The 18,208-nt window shown below is 38.9% G+C and overlaps 1 protein-coding gene across 1 annotated transcript in view; it reads right to left on the reverse strand.

Moving 5' to 3' along the window:
* Nucleotides 1-18,208, reverse strand: part of GC (GC, vitamin D binding protein) — a 45,734-nt gene that overhangs the window by 7,707 nt on the left and 19,819 nt on the right. Inside the window, exons 2-10 of the mRNA XM_027854460.1 lie at nt 14,589-14,658; nt 13,981-14,113; nt 9,663-9,874; nt 7,866-7,998; nt 6,956-7,050; nt 4,193-4,322; nt 2,274-2,476; nt 744-876; nt 119-216 (exon numbers count right to left, since the gene is read on the reverse strand). Of these exons, the coding sequence (XP_027710261.1) occupies nt 119-216; nt 744-876; nt 2,274-2,476; nt 4,193-4,322; nt 6,956-7,050; nt 7,866-7,998; nt 9,663-9,874; nt 13,981-14,113; nt 14,589-14,658 (1,207 nt within the window). The remainder of the gene's footprint in view (nt 1-118; nt 217-743; nt 877-2,273; nt 2,477-4,192; nt 4,323-6,955; nt 7,051-7,865; nt 7,999-9,662; nt 9,875-13,980; nt 14,114-14,588; nt 14,659-18,208) is intronic.

Genomic DNA, 18,208 nt, shown 5'->3' on the forward strand with positions numbered 1-18,208 from the left:
TTTCTTTCTTTCTTTCTTTCTTTCTTTCTTTCTTTCTTTCTTTCTTTAACCTTACTAGAACTAAAAATTCAGACTACTTAGTAAGCAATCTCCCAAAGCATTACCTGAAATACTTTACCTTTTTTTGTATTCAGTGAAAGTATGTTGAGAGTAACCAACACAGAGTTCTTCTGCCTTGGCTAAGAATGAGACCATTTCCTTTCTTGCTAATGGTCTCTGCAATACATTAATAAGAAAAGGTTATTTCCAGAAGGGACATGCTTGTGTTAAAACCCTGTGCAACATGAATTTGCCTACTGTCGTCAAGGGTGTTACTATTCTCCTCATCACTCAGGCCCTTAACCTCAGTGTCATCCTTGACTCCCCACCCTAACCCCACATAGCTCATCTGTTTCCATTTCTCATCATGTCTACCCTCACAATATCACTCCTCTCCCTTTGCATAGCCATCAGCCCAGTTCAGGACCTCATCACCTCCTGCTTTTTGATTGGTCTCCTGCCTCAAGTATCTTTCCTCAGCAATCCATTAGTTGCCATAATCATTTTCCTAAGGCCTAGGTCTGACCATGTCACCCCTCTTCCCCAATAAATTTCATTGCATCCCCATTACCTTCAAGGTATTAATCGCTTAGTAGGCAATTAATAAATGCTTGTTGATTTTTTTTATAGCTATGAATGTGTATGAATTAGATTACACTGTCTATGACTAATAGTCATCAAAAAAAAAATCTGAGAAACCTTACCTGGGAACGTAGACAAGCCGCTGGCTCCACAGCTTTGCAACATTCACTCAGAACTTTATACATTAAGTCATGTAGTTTTGTGATGAATACTTCTGGAATGTTGGGCTTCCTCCTGCTTAGTTCATATGTGTATCTGCAGTGTGAGAGAAAAGGAGAGAAAAAAGCTGTATTTGTGTGTGTGTGTGTGTGTGTGTGTGTGTGTGTGTGTATACCCTACGTACCCATCTTTAGAATCTGTATGTACACATGAGAGCTTGCTACGAAGAAAGACAGATAGACGGACATACATTGTAAAACCTCTTTAACCCCCAAAGACTGATTTACAATCAGGTATAACTCAAAGCGAGGGTTATAGCCCGCTCAGTTAAATAACTAAAGGTGTTTCTGGAAAATAAAAACCTTATTCATTCAATATCCATTTCCCCACAAATCTTGCATTCTGAACCAACAAGTTTCTATGGTTTGCAGGTACACAAACAGAGAATGATATCACTAGATCCATATTAAGAGGCAGCATAGTGATGTGAATGGAAGACTGGCCTCAGATCAAGAAAGAACTGAGTTCAAGGCCTGCCTTCTCCTCCATGCCCCTCTCTCTCTCACTTGGCATCCCCATACTAACAAAAGCACAAATTCAAACCCTCTCCTATCATTCAACAACTTCCTAATTGACCTAATGGTATCATTCCAACCATGTCTGTTCATCTTCCACAAGGAATGGTGAAGGACGTTGTCAGAGATTTCTGAAATTCAGGTATACTGTCTGAGGCATTCCCAGGAATTAAATCACATTTTTATTACATTTAGCATATGCAAACTCATCCTAGCTCTTCCTTTCAAATATGTTAAAAACGATCATCCAGAAAGTGTTTTTTTCTTATAATGTCTTCCATCTCTTATCAATTCACTTTCATCTAATAGTAGATTTTAATATACTGATGCAAACAGATATGCTGCAGATTGGTTGCATTTTAATTAAATATTTCTTTGCTTAAGAGGTAATCATGGTGCATTACAAAGAACACTGCATTTAGAGCCTGAATTTAAAAGACCTGTGTTAGAATTTTGGTTCTGCCACTTATAATCTGTCACTTTACCTGTCTGGGCCTCACTTTTCTCATCTGTAAAATGAGAGGTTTGGACCTTATGTCTTCTAAATTCTCTTTTAGCTGTAAATCCAATGACTATCTATGCCTTTAATGATCCAGGTCTTTGAACTTGAGCTAAATCTTATGACTAAAGACCATGACAAAGTTATAATAAAAATGTAGATATTGACTTCCTCCCTCCCTCCTCCTTTCCTTCCTTTCTCCCTCCTTTCTTTTTCTCTCTCCTTCCCTTGCCTTCCTTCCTTCCTTTCTTCTTTCCTTCCTGCCTTCCTTCCTTCATCCCTCCCTCTCTCTTTCTTTCTTTCTCTCCTTCCCTTCCCTTGCCTTCTTCCCTTTCTTTCTTTTTTCTTTCCTTCTTTCCCTTCTTCCTTCCTTTTTTATTTATCACTTTAAGATGAAAACAAACTTAAAATCTACTTACCTGTCTATTGCTTCATTATTTTCTGTGCTGCATATCTCTTCATGATGGGATTGGGCAATTTCTGGAAGATTGAGAGTTTGGGCAGCAGGCATAGAATAAATGCACAGGAAAATGTCCGTGGGGCTGCTTTCTCCACAGCAATGTTGGAACCTCTTATCTTTGGTGGATAGCTTCCCACAAACCTTCACAGTGTGTTCTGCTAACTATAAAAGAAATGGTAAGTGTTCACTTTTTTTATTGTACTCTGAGATGGGAGGGGGACAGGCCTTGGGGGATGGTGGTTTGGTTTTTCTCTTAGGTAGTACTGTATAGTGGAAAGACAACTAGGAAGGATGTCCAATGACTTGGCCCTAGTCCTAGATCCACAACCAACTGTATGATTTTGATCAAATCAGTTATTTATCTTTTCTGGAACTTAATATCCTTATTTGTCTAATAAGGAGATTAGATGAGATGATTTCAAAGATTCTTTCCAGCTCCATGATTTTGTAAATTCTCTGTTTCTTTGCAGCATTGTTGAGGAAATGTGGGCCACCAATTCTATCCTTCAGTAGTTGTTGCTGTTCAGTCATTTCAGACTCTTTGTGACCCCATTTGGGGTTTTCTTGGCAAAGATACTAGCGTGGTTTGCCATTTCCTTCTCCAACTCATTTTACAGATGAGGAAATTGAGGTAAACAGGGTTAAGTGACTTACCCAGAGTCACACAGGTAGTAAGTGTCTGCGGCTGGATTTGAACTCAGGAATATGAGTCTTCCTGACTCCAGGCCCAGCACTCTATCCACTGTACCACCCAGCTGCCCTTGAATAGTACAAGGACATTTGTCTGAGGTCACAAGATCATAGGTCATAGATTAAGGGCTGGAAGTGATTCTAGATTTGGTCCTATCCTTTCATTTTATAGATGAGAAAATTAAGACCCAGCAAGATTAAATGACTTGCCCAAGATTACAGGGCAGAAGAATTTGAACTAGTGTCCTCTATCTCCAAATTCAGCAATGTTTCCCTTATGCTGCCTCCTAAGTCCAGTTTTCAGATCAAGAAGGTGCCTCTAAAAAATAGAGGTATGTGAGTTAGACTTGGAACCTGGAGATCAGCTATGATCTAGCCCCAGATATAGTCATGTAGGGTCCTACCACTAGCAATGCTGATCCACAAGAGATTCCTGATGTGGTCAGTCTCCTTCCCAGCCCCACTCTATGGATCTGTTTGGAGCAAATAAAAACTCTGGGGATGGGGATGAGGGAAAATGGAAGGAACATAGGATTTAGGAATGTTCTGCTCATGGCAAAGTCTGCAGGACCTTTGGGACCCCTCTGTGTGTCAGGTAATGGACAAAGTTAACTTCACACTAAAACACACCATTTGACCTGTTGACCTCTGCACTCCCAGTGAAAGGAGGCTCCCAATGCAGAGCACCATGCAGTGGTATGTTTGCATCAACTCTCACTGGTTCCTGAGAGACAGCCACTTAATTTTCAGTGTGAGCATTTACACTTTGGAGATCAGCAAATCAGGGCTTGATCAGCTTTGTTGATTGTCTCCAGGGGTGGGGAAGTGATACAGAAAATGTTAATAATGAAGATTAAACTCAAAAGCGTCTCTTGCATGCCTTTCTTTTCTTCTTCTACAGAGTTGGTTAATACCAACACACCCCTGGCACTATGCAAAATAAAGATAAGGCTCTTTAGGTTATCTATAGAGAACTCTCAGATGAGGAAACTCAATCCACCCATACTGATCAGCACCTTCTAGTTTGAATCAGCTGCCTAGAGCAACTGAGCATGCTCAGTGCCTTCTCCAGGGCTACACATTCAGAGGAGGGAGTGGAAGCCAGCTGGCTCATTAGCTAATATACATGACATCTATTGAAAATGCAAACCCAGGGAAACTAATGAAAGCACTTTCATTTCCTCTTACCTCATTGGCCATGCAGTCCTCAGCAATGGAGTGACAGCATTTAGAGAGAACAGCTGTCATATCTTCAGCCAGTTGGACTATGTCTTCGAAATCAGCTGTTGGTACTTTCTGGGAGAACTTGATGATGTAGCTAGATAGGCAGATTGTGAATTTCTTAGATCACAAATATCTTTACTCTTAATTGTTTGCTACTATACTACATAAACAAATTATATTTATTTACTACTACATAGTATAATATGCTACACTATATGCAGATAATAAAATTATTGTTTCTAGTCCAGTGTATCAGGGCTACCCACTGGGTTTTAGGGAGCTAGGTGGTGTAGTGGATAGAGTACCAGGCCTGGAGTCACAAAGACTTATCCTTCTGGCCTCAGACACTTACTAGCTGTGTGACCCTGGACATGTCACTTAATTCTGTCTGCCTCAGTTTCCTCATCTGTAAAAATGAACTGGAGAAGGAAATGGCAAACCACTCCAGTATCTTTGCCAAGAAAACTCAGAAAGGGGTCACAAAGAGTCGGACGCAACTGAAAAATGATTAAAAATGTCACTACTATTCTGCTCAGGTCTACATTTCTGAAATAAGCCGTCATTGTGGGCCATAAAGTGACCTAAGTCCAAATCCAAGCTCTGACACTGGGTCCTTGTGTGATCTTCTGGGCCTTATCTTCATATGTCAAATGAAGGTGTTGGCTCAGGTAACCTTTCAGGTCCCTTCCTCATTTCTAGATTTAGGTTCCTAAGCTTTTTTGTGTATATGTTCAGCATTATTTTTATGCCCTCATCTGTACTCTTAGGAGGTCAATGGCAGATCTGTCAATGGCAAAAATTGGTTTAGAGGTAAAAAGGAATAGGAGACCCATTCCCCCTTCCACAGGAGCTAAATTCCACTATATCTTCCTACCATTTTCTTGATGTTTTAGGGGGAAAAAAGTCCTCATTCTTTTGTTAAATTTTCAATGACTTTTAAGAGCCTCTTTTCATAATGACTTGAACTGAGAATGTTGGCTTAGGGCCAGATGCTCCCAGGAGAAGGAGGAGGGTGTCTCCCTACTCCAGGGAGCCGGCTGTGGGTGGAGACTCTCCACCCCAGAGCTGAGGTAGCTGCTGGAGAAGTACCAAAAGAAACCTTAGGAATCCCTGGGGCATGGTCTAATGGAACCTATGCTGAGAGGCTATCCTTCATGCTTTGAGGGAACTTACTGAGTGTGTACTTTATAGAATCAAACAAAGTTGTTAGAGACTCCAAATGAGGATGTTCTTTGTCCATTTTTAGGTGGTTGAGATGGGGAATTATTTGCACCTGGCTTGGTAAAGATGAATTCCCCTTGCAGCTAGCTTACAGATAAACATCTACAATGAAGGGGCTGAAGTTCCTAAAAGCAAATGGGTTTGATAGCTTGGATTTAGGCTGGCACCCTCTGCCGCCACCTCTATCACCACTATGCCCACTCAAGGCCTGCAACATCTATGCCCAACCAGTCACAGGGACAATTAGATCCTGGCTTCTGAATAGTTCAGGCTTCAGTTTTGAGTCTCTTCTGCTACACAACTGTAGAGGTGTGGGATGATCCATCAGTGAAATTTGAGCAGGAAGTTGAGACGGTTGTGGTTTGGGCAACAGTGGCTGCCAGTGCAAATAGACATGCTGGGAATAGAAGGAGAAGTCACAAAGCCTGTGCTGCCTCAGCCAGCTAGGGCAGATGACACCCACCATCTTCAAGCCAGTACTTTTGACTCTGAGATTGGACCCATTCATGAACTGTATGCCTGTCATGTGAGGACCAGTCTAACTTAGTGGAGAAAGACTCCTTACCAGGCGAGCCACAGTGTCCTGGGAAGATGCACAAATATTTAGTGGGTTGGGGAGAAATCTCAAACTATTCCGGGCCAGAGGCAGAACAAGTGAGGTTTGAAGATTGTTGCCCTTCCAGAGAATTTAGGCCTCACTGTAGTGCATAGAACTTATCACAAAATAAAACCGATGTTCCGTGATGAATGGGATTTTCTGGCATCAAAATATTTTTTTTAAAAGGAATATTCAGAAGCATCCTTTTGCCTCTTTTGCAGCCTGGGTCACTACCTACCTATTCTTCCTTCTCTCCCTAACCTCCTGTGCATCATAGAAAGGAAAGGGTATTCCATTCCCAATGGATAAAAGAATGGTAATTTTAAAAAATGTTTATTTATTTTGTTTTTAATTTATGTAATAAAACAAGCATTTCTATATATAATAAAAAGATGATTGCACATGAGACTGCAAATCTATTATGTATAACTTGCTATTCTTTTTAAATGTGTAATAAAGTTATCATGTAAATGTTGGAGGGAATGTGGAAAAATAGGGACATTAAAAATATTCATTATTGGTAGAGCTGTGAATTGATACAACCATTTTGAGAGCCATCAGAAATTATGCCCAAAGGGTTATTAAACTGCCTATACCCATTGACCCAGCAATATCACTACTAAGTCTATTTCCAAAGATGATTTGGGAAAAAGGAAAAGAATCTATATGTTTTAAAATATTTACAGTAGCTCACTTTGTGGTGTCAAAGCACTAGAAATTGAGGGGATGCCCATTAATTAAGGAATGGCTAAACAAGTTGTGGTATATGATTGTGGTATAATACTATTGTGCTGTAAGAAATGATGAGCTCAGTGATCTTAGAAAAACTTGGATAGGTTTGCATGAAATAATGAAGAGTGAAATGAGAATGGTAATTTGAAGACAAGCATGCCAACAATGTTTTTTACCTGAATCTCGTTTTCTTCATCCCATAGATAGCAAATTGTGAGCAGACTCTATTTGATATTGTGGTGAGTAGTGAGAGATGCTTATTCTGAAGCCTCTAGAACATTAGAGGGAAGTGTCACATTAGGTGGAAAATATTATCTGCAAACACTGTGAGCTATTTCTCAAATAGAAAACATTTACTCTGTGGTATTTACTTTGGATTCAACTCAATTCAACAAACATTTATTAAGCACCTGAAATGTTTGAGGTACTAGGTCCTGGGTATACAAAGATGAAGAACAAGACAATCCCTTGCCCTCAAGGAACTTACAATCTACTAGAGGAGATACAACGTAGAGAATGGTCTCATTGTAGGAGGAAAGATGGCAATTAGAGACACCTAGAAATTGACCTGAAATAAAGGCCAGGAGAAGATCTAACAAATAATGCGTAGACTCATATGTCCATACCCAAGTGGGTTATAAGCAAGTAAAATCACAGTTCCTTATTCAAGGAGGCAAGTTTGACACCTAGATCTTTATTCCTTCATTCAATCAACAATAAGCATTTATTATGTGCCTACTATGTAGTGGGCTGGGAATGTTAAGAACTAAAATGAAATAATTCTTCCTTCAAGGAGTTTACATTCCATTGGACTCCTGGAAAGATACCACTGAAGTCTGGCAGGATTAGAGACCCATTACTGGAATATGTTTCTGCAAACATATACTGTAGTCACAAGGAAATGCATAGGTAAAAGGGTGTGTGTGTGTGTGTGTGTGTATGCACATTTTAGGGATGGGAACCATATATATAATGAAAACCACGTAACATATAATGAAAATATATACTTATGCAAGGAAATCCACAAACATATGTGGAAGATCATGAGAGCTCTGATCAAAGCTTTGAATGCAAAGAAGGACTTACCTCTGCAACAAAACATGCCGTGGGGAAGATTGATGTACAGCAGGTCCCTACCATGGACAAATAATTCCTTGTGTAACTAACTAACATGGGGAGTGGAGCTTGTCCATAATTGCTTGAATATTCATATAAAAAGCTGAAAGAAACAGAAGGATTGGTCAGGTCTTGGACAGAACAGGTTGAGTTTTAATTTTAATTACTTCAAATGAGAATTTTATGCATTCCATGAATTTTGGGGGATCTATGTGCATAAAGCAATCTCTAATGTGGGGTAAGATATACCTTTCCCAGGGTTAAAAGAAACCTGTTTGGGAGTTACAAGTAATATCTGATAAATAACTATATTATCTTATTTAAATGAATTAATATTTTTATTTTGTTTATTTTATTTAGGTAGCTAGATTGCACAGTGGATAGAGTGTTGGACCTGGAGTTAAGAAGACTTGAATTCAAATCTAGCCTGTGTGACCCTGGGCAAGTCAATTAACTTCTGCCTGCCTCAGTTTCCTCATCTATAAAATAAGGATAATAATAACACTTCATTCCCAGGATTATTGTGCGGGGAAAAAAGATAACATTTCAAAAGCACTTTACAAATGTTGAAGTGTTATTCTAATGCATGTAGTCTTGGTAAGCTCCAGAATTTATTTCCTTTTATATTGAATAAGAGGTATAGGAAGTTTTACTGAGAGCCAAGGGGTACAGGCACCAAAAACTGGGGACTCCTAGCTTAAAGGAAAATATGTAAAAATGCTTAATACATTTCTGAAGCTTTTGACAACTTGGGTTTGTTAAGCTCCTTTAAAAAATGGTAACAGCTGAAAATCCTCAACCAACCTGTTTAATGTCAGTTAGTACACACATAAGAAATACAGACCTACCTATATCTTTCAAAAAATTCTTGTTTTTATTTTCCTAGGAAAATAAATATCGGGTCCTTGTACTCCCATATAAATTACTAAGTCTAAATCGATGTTTAAAATTCTCTATGGAAGCTACTTTATTTACAAGTTAACCTCAAGTGAAAAAAAAAGGCAAACAAATTTTACTCTAATTAAATTTGTTTTTAAAATATTTGGAAGTTGAAGTTTATTTCTATTGAAGGATTGCCTATAGATCTTTCTGTTCAGTGCTGAACTTGTAGGACTTTGCTAAATGAGGTTGAAGATGACATCTCCAGGGATGGTGCAGAGTTTGGCTCTTAGTCTATGCAAAACTTCCAAGAAGGCCACAGCATGGCCAATTAGCTAGCCTTGGAGACAAGAAGACCTGACTAGAAGACCTGACTTAGTTCAAGCCCCACCTCTTACACATACTGGCTATGTGACCTTGGACAAGTCACTTAACATCTTAAGTGCTCTAGGCAATCTTTAAGACATAGAGAAGTGTCTTCCCTGCATGGGAAGAGGGAGTTTACTTATTTGGGGGTTCCCTATACCAATGAAATCAAAGGTCCAGTCCCTACCTCTATATTTTTTGAGGAAAAAAAGTTCACAAATGTAGGGCAGGACCAATCATCATTGGATGCACAATATCAGAGAGAAGAAAGAAAATCTATGTGCTCTTCATGTGTTGGGAGTACAAAGTTGAATAAACTGTTAAAAAATAGGGAACTATAGTACAAAATTTCATTTTGCCAGAAGGATCCAGCACAGTTCTAACACATACACACAACCACACACACATATACACACATGTATATATTTATACACAACATGCATGCATACATGTGTACTATATATATGTGAACACATGTGTGTCCATATATATGTAAATCAAATCAGTTGGGAGGGAAGTTACTTGTTGGCAAAGCCCCTGGGGTCCATCCTGAAGGAGTCACATATTTCTGTGTTTGATGGCTCCAGGTAGGTTGGGAACTCTTGGGGAGGGTGTGTGAGAGCCGCCATGCAGAGTTTTCGTTCAAGACCTTCTTGGGTGCAGCACTTGTCAGTGTCTGGGTGTTTAGGGAATGGAGCATCACTTTCACAGGACTTCATGGCCAATTCTGAAGTCTGTTTTAAAAATAGGAAAAAAAGGTTAGGTCATTATTGCCAACTTTCCTGAATAGTAATAGAGTGAATCTTTGGATAATTCTGATGTAAAAATTATAATAAAATGAAAGAGCATGAAGTAAGTAACCTCAAAAGTCCCCTCTATCTCTAAATCCTACTGTCCTATGGTCCTAGTATATTGTAAACACATTTCATCACTCTAAGCCAAATATTGATATTTAATGGCATGTAGGATAATTCACATTTTTATAATGCCTTAAGGTTTACAAAAAAAAAAAACTTTCCTCATAGTGCCTTTGAAATAGAAAGCGTTAATCATATACTATGACCAGGTGGGATTTATATCAGGAATTTATGGCTGGTTCAATATTAGAAAAACTATCCATATAATTGACCATAGCAATGACAAAAACTCAAGGCTCTCCAACTACCTTTTGCCTTTTATAACTTCTAAACTCCCATTTTTGTTGTGTAGTAGTTCTCAGGGAGAAAACTATTTCATAATATGATTGATATAATCCACAGCAAATTGTAAATGACTAGAAAATGCACATACATCTTTTCCCAGTTAAGCTTAGCAGTTAATGAATCTCTGATTGGTGATGGATATGAGGGTGATATTTTCCAGCAGGATTTTTGCTGGTATATTTTGTCCATGCAATATTTCTCCTCTCCCTCTGGCTCCTTACCAGGAAAAGATGTGATTGAATTTCGAAATGGATTTATGAACTTCAACCATTCTTATAAGAGATCAAGTTCAATGTTTTCTGACAACGATAAAATTATATGCTAAAATTTTATTAATTTTTCTTCCTTGCTTACAGATATTTTATCTTGGATTGGTTTTAGTGTTTATTTTAATTAGTAGAAAGCAGATTCACAGGTAAGGGGCTTGGTCTTTTATAGACCTAATCACAGAAAAGAGATCAGGTAACAAAACCACACCATGCCAGAGGGATACTTTTATGTACTATGTAGTAGTGTCTTGAGTGAATCAGAAACAAAACAACAAAAGATGAAAAATAATTGACTATGCCTCCAAGTAGCCTTTAAAGATCAGTTCAGTAAGTCCGGGAAAGAGACTCAAAAGGGAGTCCACCTCTTGTAAAGGTTCATGAAGCAAGAGAAAGGGAAACTACAAGAAGTTAGGGGGAGCTGAAAACCTGGCAGGGTGGGCAAAAGTAGCCACAGCAAAGAAAGGGACCAGAACTCTGGCAGAAAGATTGCTTGGGCATGAGCAGTGTGGGGACAGGGAGTGCTGAAATCCCCCTGGACTACAGGCCCCAGGGTGATAACCCTTTCTTCCCTTGGGTTCCTCATGGAAGCCTTTTCTTGAAGGTTTAGTAATATCTATTAAACATTCCTTGTTTTAAATATTTGTATTTGTTTTTAATGAACAGTACTAACCACAGGCTTTTGCTAGTCTAGGTGTACTTAATGGAAGTAAGAAGGGCAAATAAATAGAGAGAATCACCAGAGAAGAGGGAGGAGAGAGATCTAATGGTGAGGTGGTTTGACCGGACATTATCTCTGACTGGGGACTCAGAGCTACACAAGATAGAGACGATTACAGATCATTTGATACAACTTCCCAGAGCAGAGAACGAATGTTTAAACTGGGAAACCTAGCAGGGTAATGAATCAGTAGTAGAGTGAGTGGGGCAAATAGGAGTGTTTGAACACCTCTGCTCATCACACTCTCCCACAACTCTTATGCATGAATCTTTCAAGATTTTCCCATCAATATTTGTTTATATTGTATAAACTTCCCAATCAGCTAACAGCTTCAATTTTCAGTTGTACTCACTAACTGATATAATTTAAAATTTGATTAAATTAGTAATCATTTATTCAGAAGTAGGAAAATCATATATAAACTTCAAGTGTCTGGTCTCTTTCATTTTCTCACTTCTCCTAACACTGATATCTTTTCACTCTCTGCTTCTCCTTTTAACTCCTTCCCATTACACTGCTATATTTCTTCCTTACCTCTACACTGCCCAACAAGTTCTAATAAAAGCAAGAAAAAGAAAAAAAAAGCCAATACCTTTCTAAAAGTACTTTGAATCTAGAAGGAAAAAGAAGGGGTCATGCATATGTGAATACACACATATAATATATTTGTGTGTATATATGTACATACATACATATAGACACAGATATATGTGTGTAGGTATATGTATATACACATACATGCATATACACATATATGTGTGTGTATAAAACTTATTCTCTTTCTCCTTATTAGATTCTGGCTGTTTTTCCAGGTAACCAAAGAGCAAACATTTATTAAGCTTTCTGTGCTATTCATTATGCTTAGTGCTGGGGATACCAAGAAAGGCAACCCCTCTACACCACCTCAAAAAGAAAAACAACATGATCCCTGCTCTCAAGAAATTCATGTTGTAATTAGGGCAAAAACATGCAAACAACTATGTGTGTAAAAGATAGCTACTGTGTAAATGGGAGATAATCTTTGAGGGAAGGCAGATGGGAATGAGGAAAGGCAAAATTCTACTTGCAGAAGGTGGAATTTGAGATGATTCTTGAAACCAGGAAACCTAGGAGGCAGAGATGAAGAGGGAAAATATCTTAGACTGGGGCATAGTCAATGAAAAAGAATGGAACTTGGAGATGCAGTGTTGGCGTGTGCAAGGACCGACAAGAAGGCCAGTGTTGCCAGAGAATAAAATACACGGAGGGCACAATGGTGCAAGAAGACTGGAAAGGTCAGAAGAGGTCGTGTTGTTAAGGGCCTTTAAAACCAGAGGATTTTATACTTGATCCTGGGGGTAAGAAGAAGACACTGAGGTTATTGAGGTGATACAAGAGCAGAAGTCAGGAGGGAGGTTGGAGCTAGCTAGAGCTGGTCACTGAATATATGGATGCTGCTGAGATCACCAAACAAGAGAGTATAGAGAGAAAGATAAGAGGCTCCAGGGCAGAGCTTTGCTGGACATCAAGGAGTTTGACATGTATGAAGATCCAGCAGAAGAAACTGAGAAGGAGCAGTCAAAAAGGTAGGAAAAGAACAATGAGAATGGAGAGTACCGGGAACTGACAAAGAAGAGAGTGTCAGCAGAAAGGGGTGCTGGACAGCGCCAAAGGCTGCAGAGAGGTCAAGAAGGATGTGGATTGAGAGCAGGGCATTAGGTGTGGTGATTAAGAAGTCAGTCATAACTCTGGAGAGAAGAGTTTCAGTGGAATGATAAGTTTGGAAGTCAAATCATAGAGAAGTGAGAAGAGAAAGAGAGGAGAGGAAGAGGAAACATCTATTAGAGATGGAGGTTAACCATAAAAGACAGGAGAGTTAGAGGGATTGAGCTAGTAGGGATGGCGAGATCAAGTGAGTTTTTAAGTATAGCTGTCTCTGTGCATGTCTGTCTGACTCTCCCCTCTCCTTCCCCCCTGTCTCTTCCTCCTCTCTTTTTTCTCTCTTGATCTGTATCATATTGATGCATTTACATATGCAATACACATACTTGCATATGTATGTGTATATATATTCCTCTCTATCCATCTAGCCATCCATTCATCCATCTATGTATTTATCTTTCTGTCTGTCTGTCAGTCTTTCTGTCTGTCTTTTCTGACTGTCTGATCTATCTTACCTATCTATTTTCTATTTATCTATGTGTATCTATCTTATCTATTTATCTGTCCATCTGTCTTATCTGTTTATCTTGTCTATCTGTCTGTTTATCTTATCTATCTATTTATCCTGTCAGTCTGTCTTGAAACAAATGCAGAATGACTTCTTGACCACTCATCTGATATGTTCTGGCATGGGTTGGACTAGCTGAATCCTTAGGTTCCTTCTGATTCTGAAGCTCTCTGCTTCTGTGACATATCCTCAGGCTGATTTGGGACCAGCCCTACTCTACCAAAATGGGCTCCCTGCTTTGGAGTGACCCTGCTTATTCTTCAAACCACCTTGAGCTCTGGGACTTTTGGACTTCATGGCGCCTTCACACCAAGGCGACATAGGCCTGCTGTGCTGTGCATCCTATCCGCCATGGTAGGCCTTTGTGTTTGCTCACCTCGTGCTCTACTGGCCTGGTTTTGGGGGGAGGCCCTCAGAGCCCCATGCAGTCACCTAGACCTACCTTTGTGTCGTAGCAGTTGGGGTCAACATTCACAGCACAGCACTTCTCTGTCAAGGAGACAACTTCATCCACTAAGGCTGTGACTTGTTCAAAGGTGCCACTGGGAAATTTTCTGCTGTACAGAACAAATGATCTGGGGAATAAAGAGGAGTAAATCTCAGATTATACACTATCAAATAAGATTTTTCTTTCACTTACAATAAATCATGTTGAAATAAACCTGTGAAAAATCTATGTAGCAGTTTTACCCAGAATTGCCTGCCTTGTGGCTTAAGTGAGAAATGCTAGAGTACTTCAAATTGCTTCCTGTTTTAGGTCAAGTTATATTAGGGAAAAAAAATTCAGCCCTTCTTTCTTTTCTTTAGAACTTCTGTGCCCATCCTCTGTCTCCTTCCATCCCCACCCCCAAACCCAAAGCTTGTTGCTTCCAAGTGCTTCTTCCTTCTCTTCCTGCCATCATACAGGGGTATTCTGTTATCTTTAAATTATTTCCTGGATATGGTCACATGATCCATTGGACTGACCCTAAAATTCTATTCCTGACTGGATCAACCTACCCTTGTTAGAGCAGACAAGGTGTGTAAGTAAGTATGCCCTGATATACGTACAAAGATTTGAAGTCATCTTTCCCCAGACTGGTGAATTCCCTGCAGACTTTAGATTTTTCATAATCACGCCCTGCAAAAACAGAAACAAGAGAATTTGTACATTTCCCTTTCTCTATGATTCTGGTACGCCACATAGATACATAAAATGGTACTCTTCTTAAACTGTGGGTCACAACTCCATATGGGGGCACAGCCCACAGTTTAAGAAGTGCTGAAGGGGTCATGAGTGAAAAAAGTTTAAGAAGCTCTGCTCTAGAGAGGCAACAATACTATTTATTCACTGAAGGGAATTCAGAATTTCTCACTAGCAGAGATAGGATTTGTCCCCCAGGAAAGCATTCAGTTGAGAGGAGTATGTGGAAGAGTCACAGAGGAACAGTGTAACAGCAGGTGGAATTGCTTTGGGAAAGAAGATACCCCATCCCCATCAGTATGTGTTTCAGTCATAAAGCCTTACTGGAGGACTTCAAGGTGACGCATGGGATAGGTGTGTAAGTGGGAAGGAAGAAGGCTTTGCCCCATGGAAAATCAGCACCCTAGGGCAAAGCGCTGTTCACCTGTGCTAGGTACTGTTCTACTATCCAGATTTTGACTCTTCCCAAGGCTCATAAAATGCTGCCTAGGTTTTAAAATGTAACGGCCAGGGGAGGCTCCTTTTGGGAGTGGTGCTTGATAAATAAGGAAGTAACATAAGCAAGTAACAACTACATTAGCTAGAAGGATGGCAAAGCTCCCTTTATAAAAAAACATTATCTTGCATCCTGGTAAAGTCAAAGGGTCACGAAGAAATATTTCAAACATCCCTTGAAGTACCAAGAGGCAAAAGAAGACAGGGAATTTCTTTTATTTATTCACTTATTTAAGCCTTGTAAGAGATAAAACATTACACATGAAAAAAGGCGATTAAGGGGAGATGAGATAGCTCTCTTCAAAATTTATGGGAAGGTCATATGGAGGAAGAAACAGACATTCTGAATTCCCACAAAAGACAGAATAGGGAACAGTGGGAGTACAGGAAGAAAGGAAGCACTGCTTGTTAAGTACCTGCTATATATTAGGTGTTGAGCATTACAAAAATTATCTCATCTGATCCTCATAACAACCCTGTGAGGTACGTGCTGTTATATCCCCATTTTACAGTTGAGGAAACTGAGGAAAACAGAAGTTTGGGAGATTCATCAATTTACCAAAGGGACTAAGATCCATCGTTTCACTGGCTGGCCAGTTTTTCAGGTTCCTTTTTTTTTTTCAAATTATTATTTTATTTAAGGGTTTTTCTTTTTTTCTTAAAAAACTCTTAAAATAAAATAAAATTTATTTTTAAATAATATTCATGAATAAGAGAGGTGGCATCGAGTAGATAGTCTCATCTTTGACAGATATTGGTCTTATGACCTTGGCCAAATCACTTAACTATTAGTATCTAGGACTAGGTAACCTGTTGACCTTCATTGGTAAAGGGAGTTTCCTTATCAGAAAGTTCTCTATATTAATGAAATCATATCCCTATCCTCCATGAGGAAAACACGATTCACAAATGTAGGACAGAGACACCCTGTTAACCCCAGTCTCACTGATGTTTGAAAGCAAAAGTTCAGAGAGAAGGTAGGAACTTCATATAGTCATTTCATATGTACTATTTATACACGGTGCATTCAAAACTGAGTAAAATGTTCAAATATAAGTAATAATACTACAAGATTACATTCTGTCAGAGAGATCAGTGTAGTGCTAAATGTGTATGTGTATATGTGTGTGTGAGTGTGTGTATATACCACACATATATACATATACATATATATTTATATACACAGAACATGATATATTTATATTTATCACATATATGTACACACATAAAAATAAGCACACACAAAACCAATATATACAAATATATTTATATATATACAATATATGTAAACTCCTCTGTGTTTGCATTTTTTTTAATTAGACCCCAGAAATTGCTGGTCTAGTCCCTATCTAACCACTAATCAAAATGCCTACATTGTATTTAATATAAATTTTTTTCTCCGCAAAAAGTATGCAGGAATTCATTTCTAGTTCTGTGTAGAAGACAGAGTATTGTGAGGAAGGAAATTAGTTTATATTTCAAAATCAAGTGTGACTGTGAGTGGTCTTATCATTCTGGATCTATGTACTTATATATGTGTGTGTGTGTGTGTGTGTGTATTTGTGAGATAGAGGGAAAGAAAAAGACACAGAGAGAAAGACACATGGAGAGAAAGACAGAGACAGAGAAACTACAGAGACAGAATAAGAGAAATAAACAAAATAGAGACAGAGACAGAATAAGAGAGACAGAGAGACAAAGGCAGAGAGGAAGAAGACAGAGAAAGAGAGAAACAGAGGGAGAGGGACAGAGACAGAGAGACAGACACAGACAGATACAAACACAGAGACAAACACAGACACAGACAGAAACTGAGAGAAACAGACAGAGACTTGGAAAATCAGGATTGAAACAGGAAAACAGTTGCTGCTGTAGTAATGACCTGCAGAGGGTGATGTTGCATCATTTATCTCACAGATGTGAGCCAGCATCCAGTTTAGGAAATATCTTTGACTTAATTTGCTGTGTGAAAAAGGTGATATGCAGATTAGGACCAAGGACAGATGCAAGTTAATGAAAGATTATCTCTCTTTAACAAATGGGAATAGATATGTTAATGATTAATATGTTAATGATTAATTAATTAATATGTTCATGATTAATATGTTCATGATTAATACTTTGACACTATTTGAGTTCTTCTGATTCATTTTTCAAAACCACTTTACAAAGGAATGGTTAAAGAACTAAAAACCTCTTACTTTGACCTTTGGATACAAAGAGGGTGGTCTGGACTTTGACATAGTCACAGTAAATATCACATGAACCTAGTATAATGCCAGGGTTTTCATCCTAATCTACCTCCAGTGTTTGCCTGTCTTACTCATTAAACTACATTTTGTAACGTCATGTCCTACTTTGCTTTAGTCTTGTGAAAGATTAAACTAGATTTAGTTTTTTGTACTGTCTTACCATGGTCCTTTTAAAATCACCTTAGCCTTCCCCCAATTCCCCATCTGAGTGATGATATAGAAAACCACGGAGATTTTTACCAACATAATGTCGAGAACTACCATAGAGAAGTATCATGAAAAGTATTCATTCCTGTCACTTTTTCCTTCTCAAATCCTTGGGTACCTCATCTCACCATGGTGCATGGCGAGTCAGAGCACCTAGAGTTGGGTCCAAGCTCAAGCCCTTCCTACCTGTGTGACCTTGGTCATGGAGCTTAACCCCTCTAGATTAACCCCTCAGCATCCTCTTCTGTCAAACAGAGGAGGATTGTGATAAGCAAGATGTCAGAGAAATTCTTTCCCACAAACCTTTGCAACCCAAGATGAAGAGGCAATGAATGCAAATAACAGAAGCCTTGAAAAATGCACAGAACTGCCCTGTCTGCTTCACATCCATGCTGAAGGACATGGGAGCTTTGGGAATGATGAATTAATCCCCACCTTGGCTACGAAGCTGCAAGAACTGATGACTCTGTATTTTTAAAAGGGAATGACCTCTCTCTCTCTCTCTCTCTCTCTCTCTCTCTCTCTCTCTCTCT

The sequence above is a fragment of the Vombatus ursinus genome, unplaced genomic scaffold (genome assembly GCF_900497805.2).
Source record: "Vombatus ursinus unplaced genomic scaffold, bare-nosed wombat genome assembly UNPS02010461.1, whole genome shotgun sequence".
Lineage (NCBI taxonomy): Eukaryota > Metazoa > Chordata > Mammalia > Diprotodontia > Vombatidae > Vombatus > Vombatus ursinus.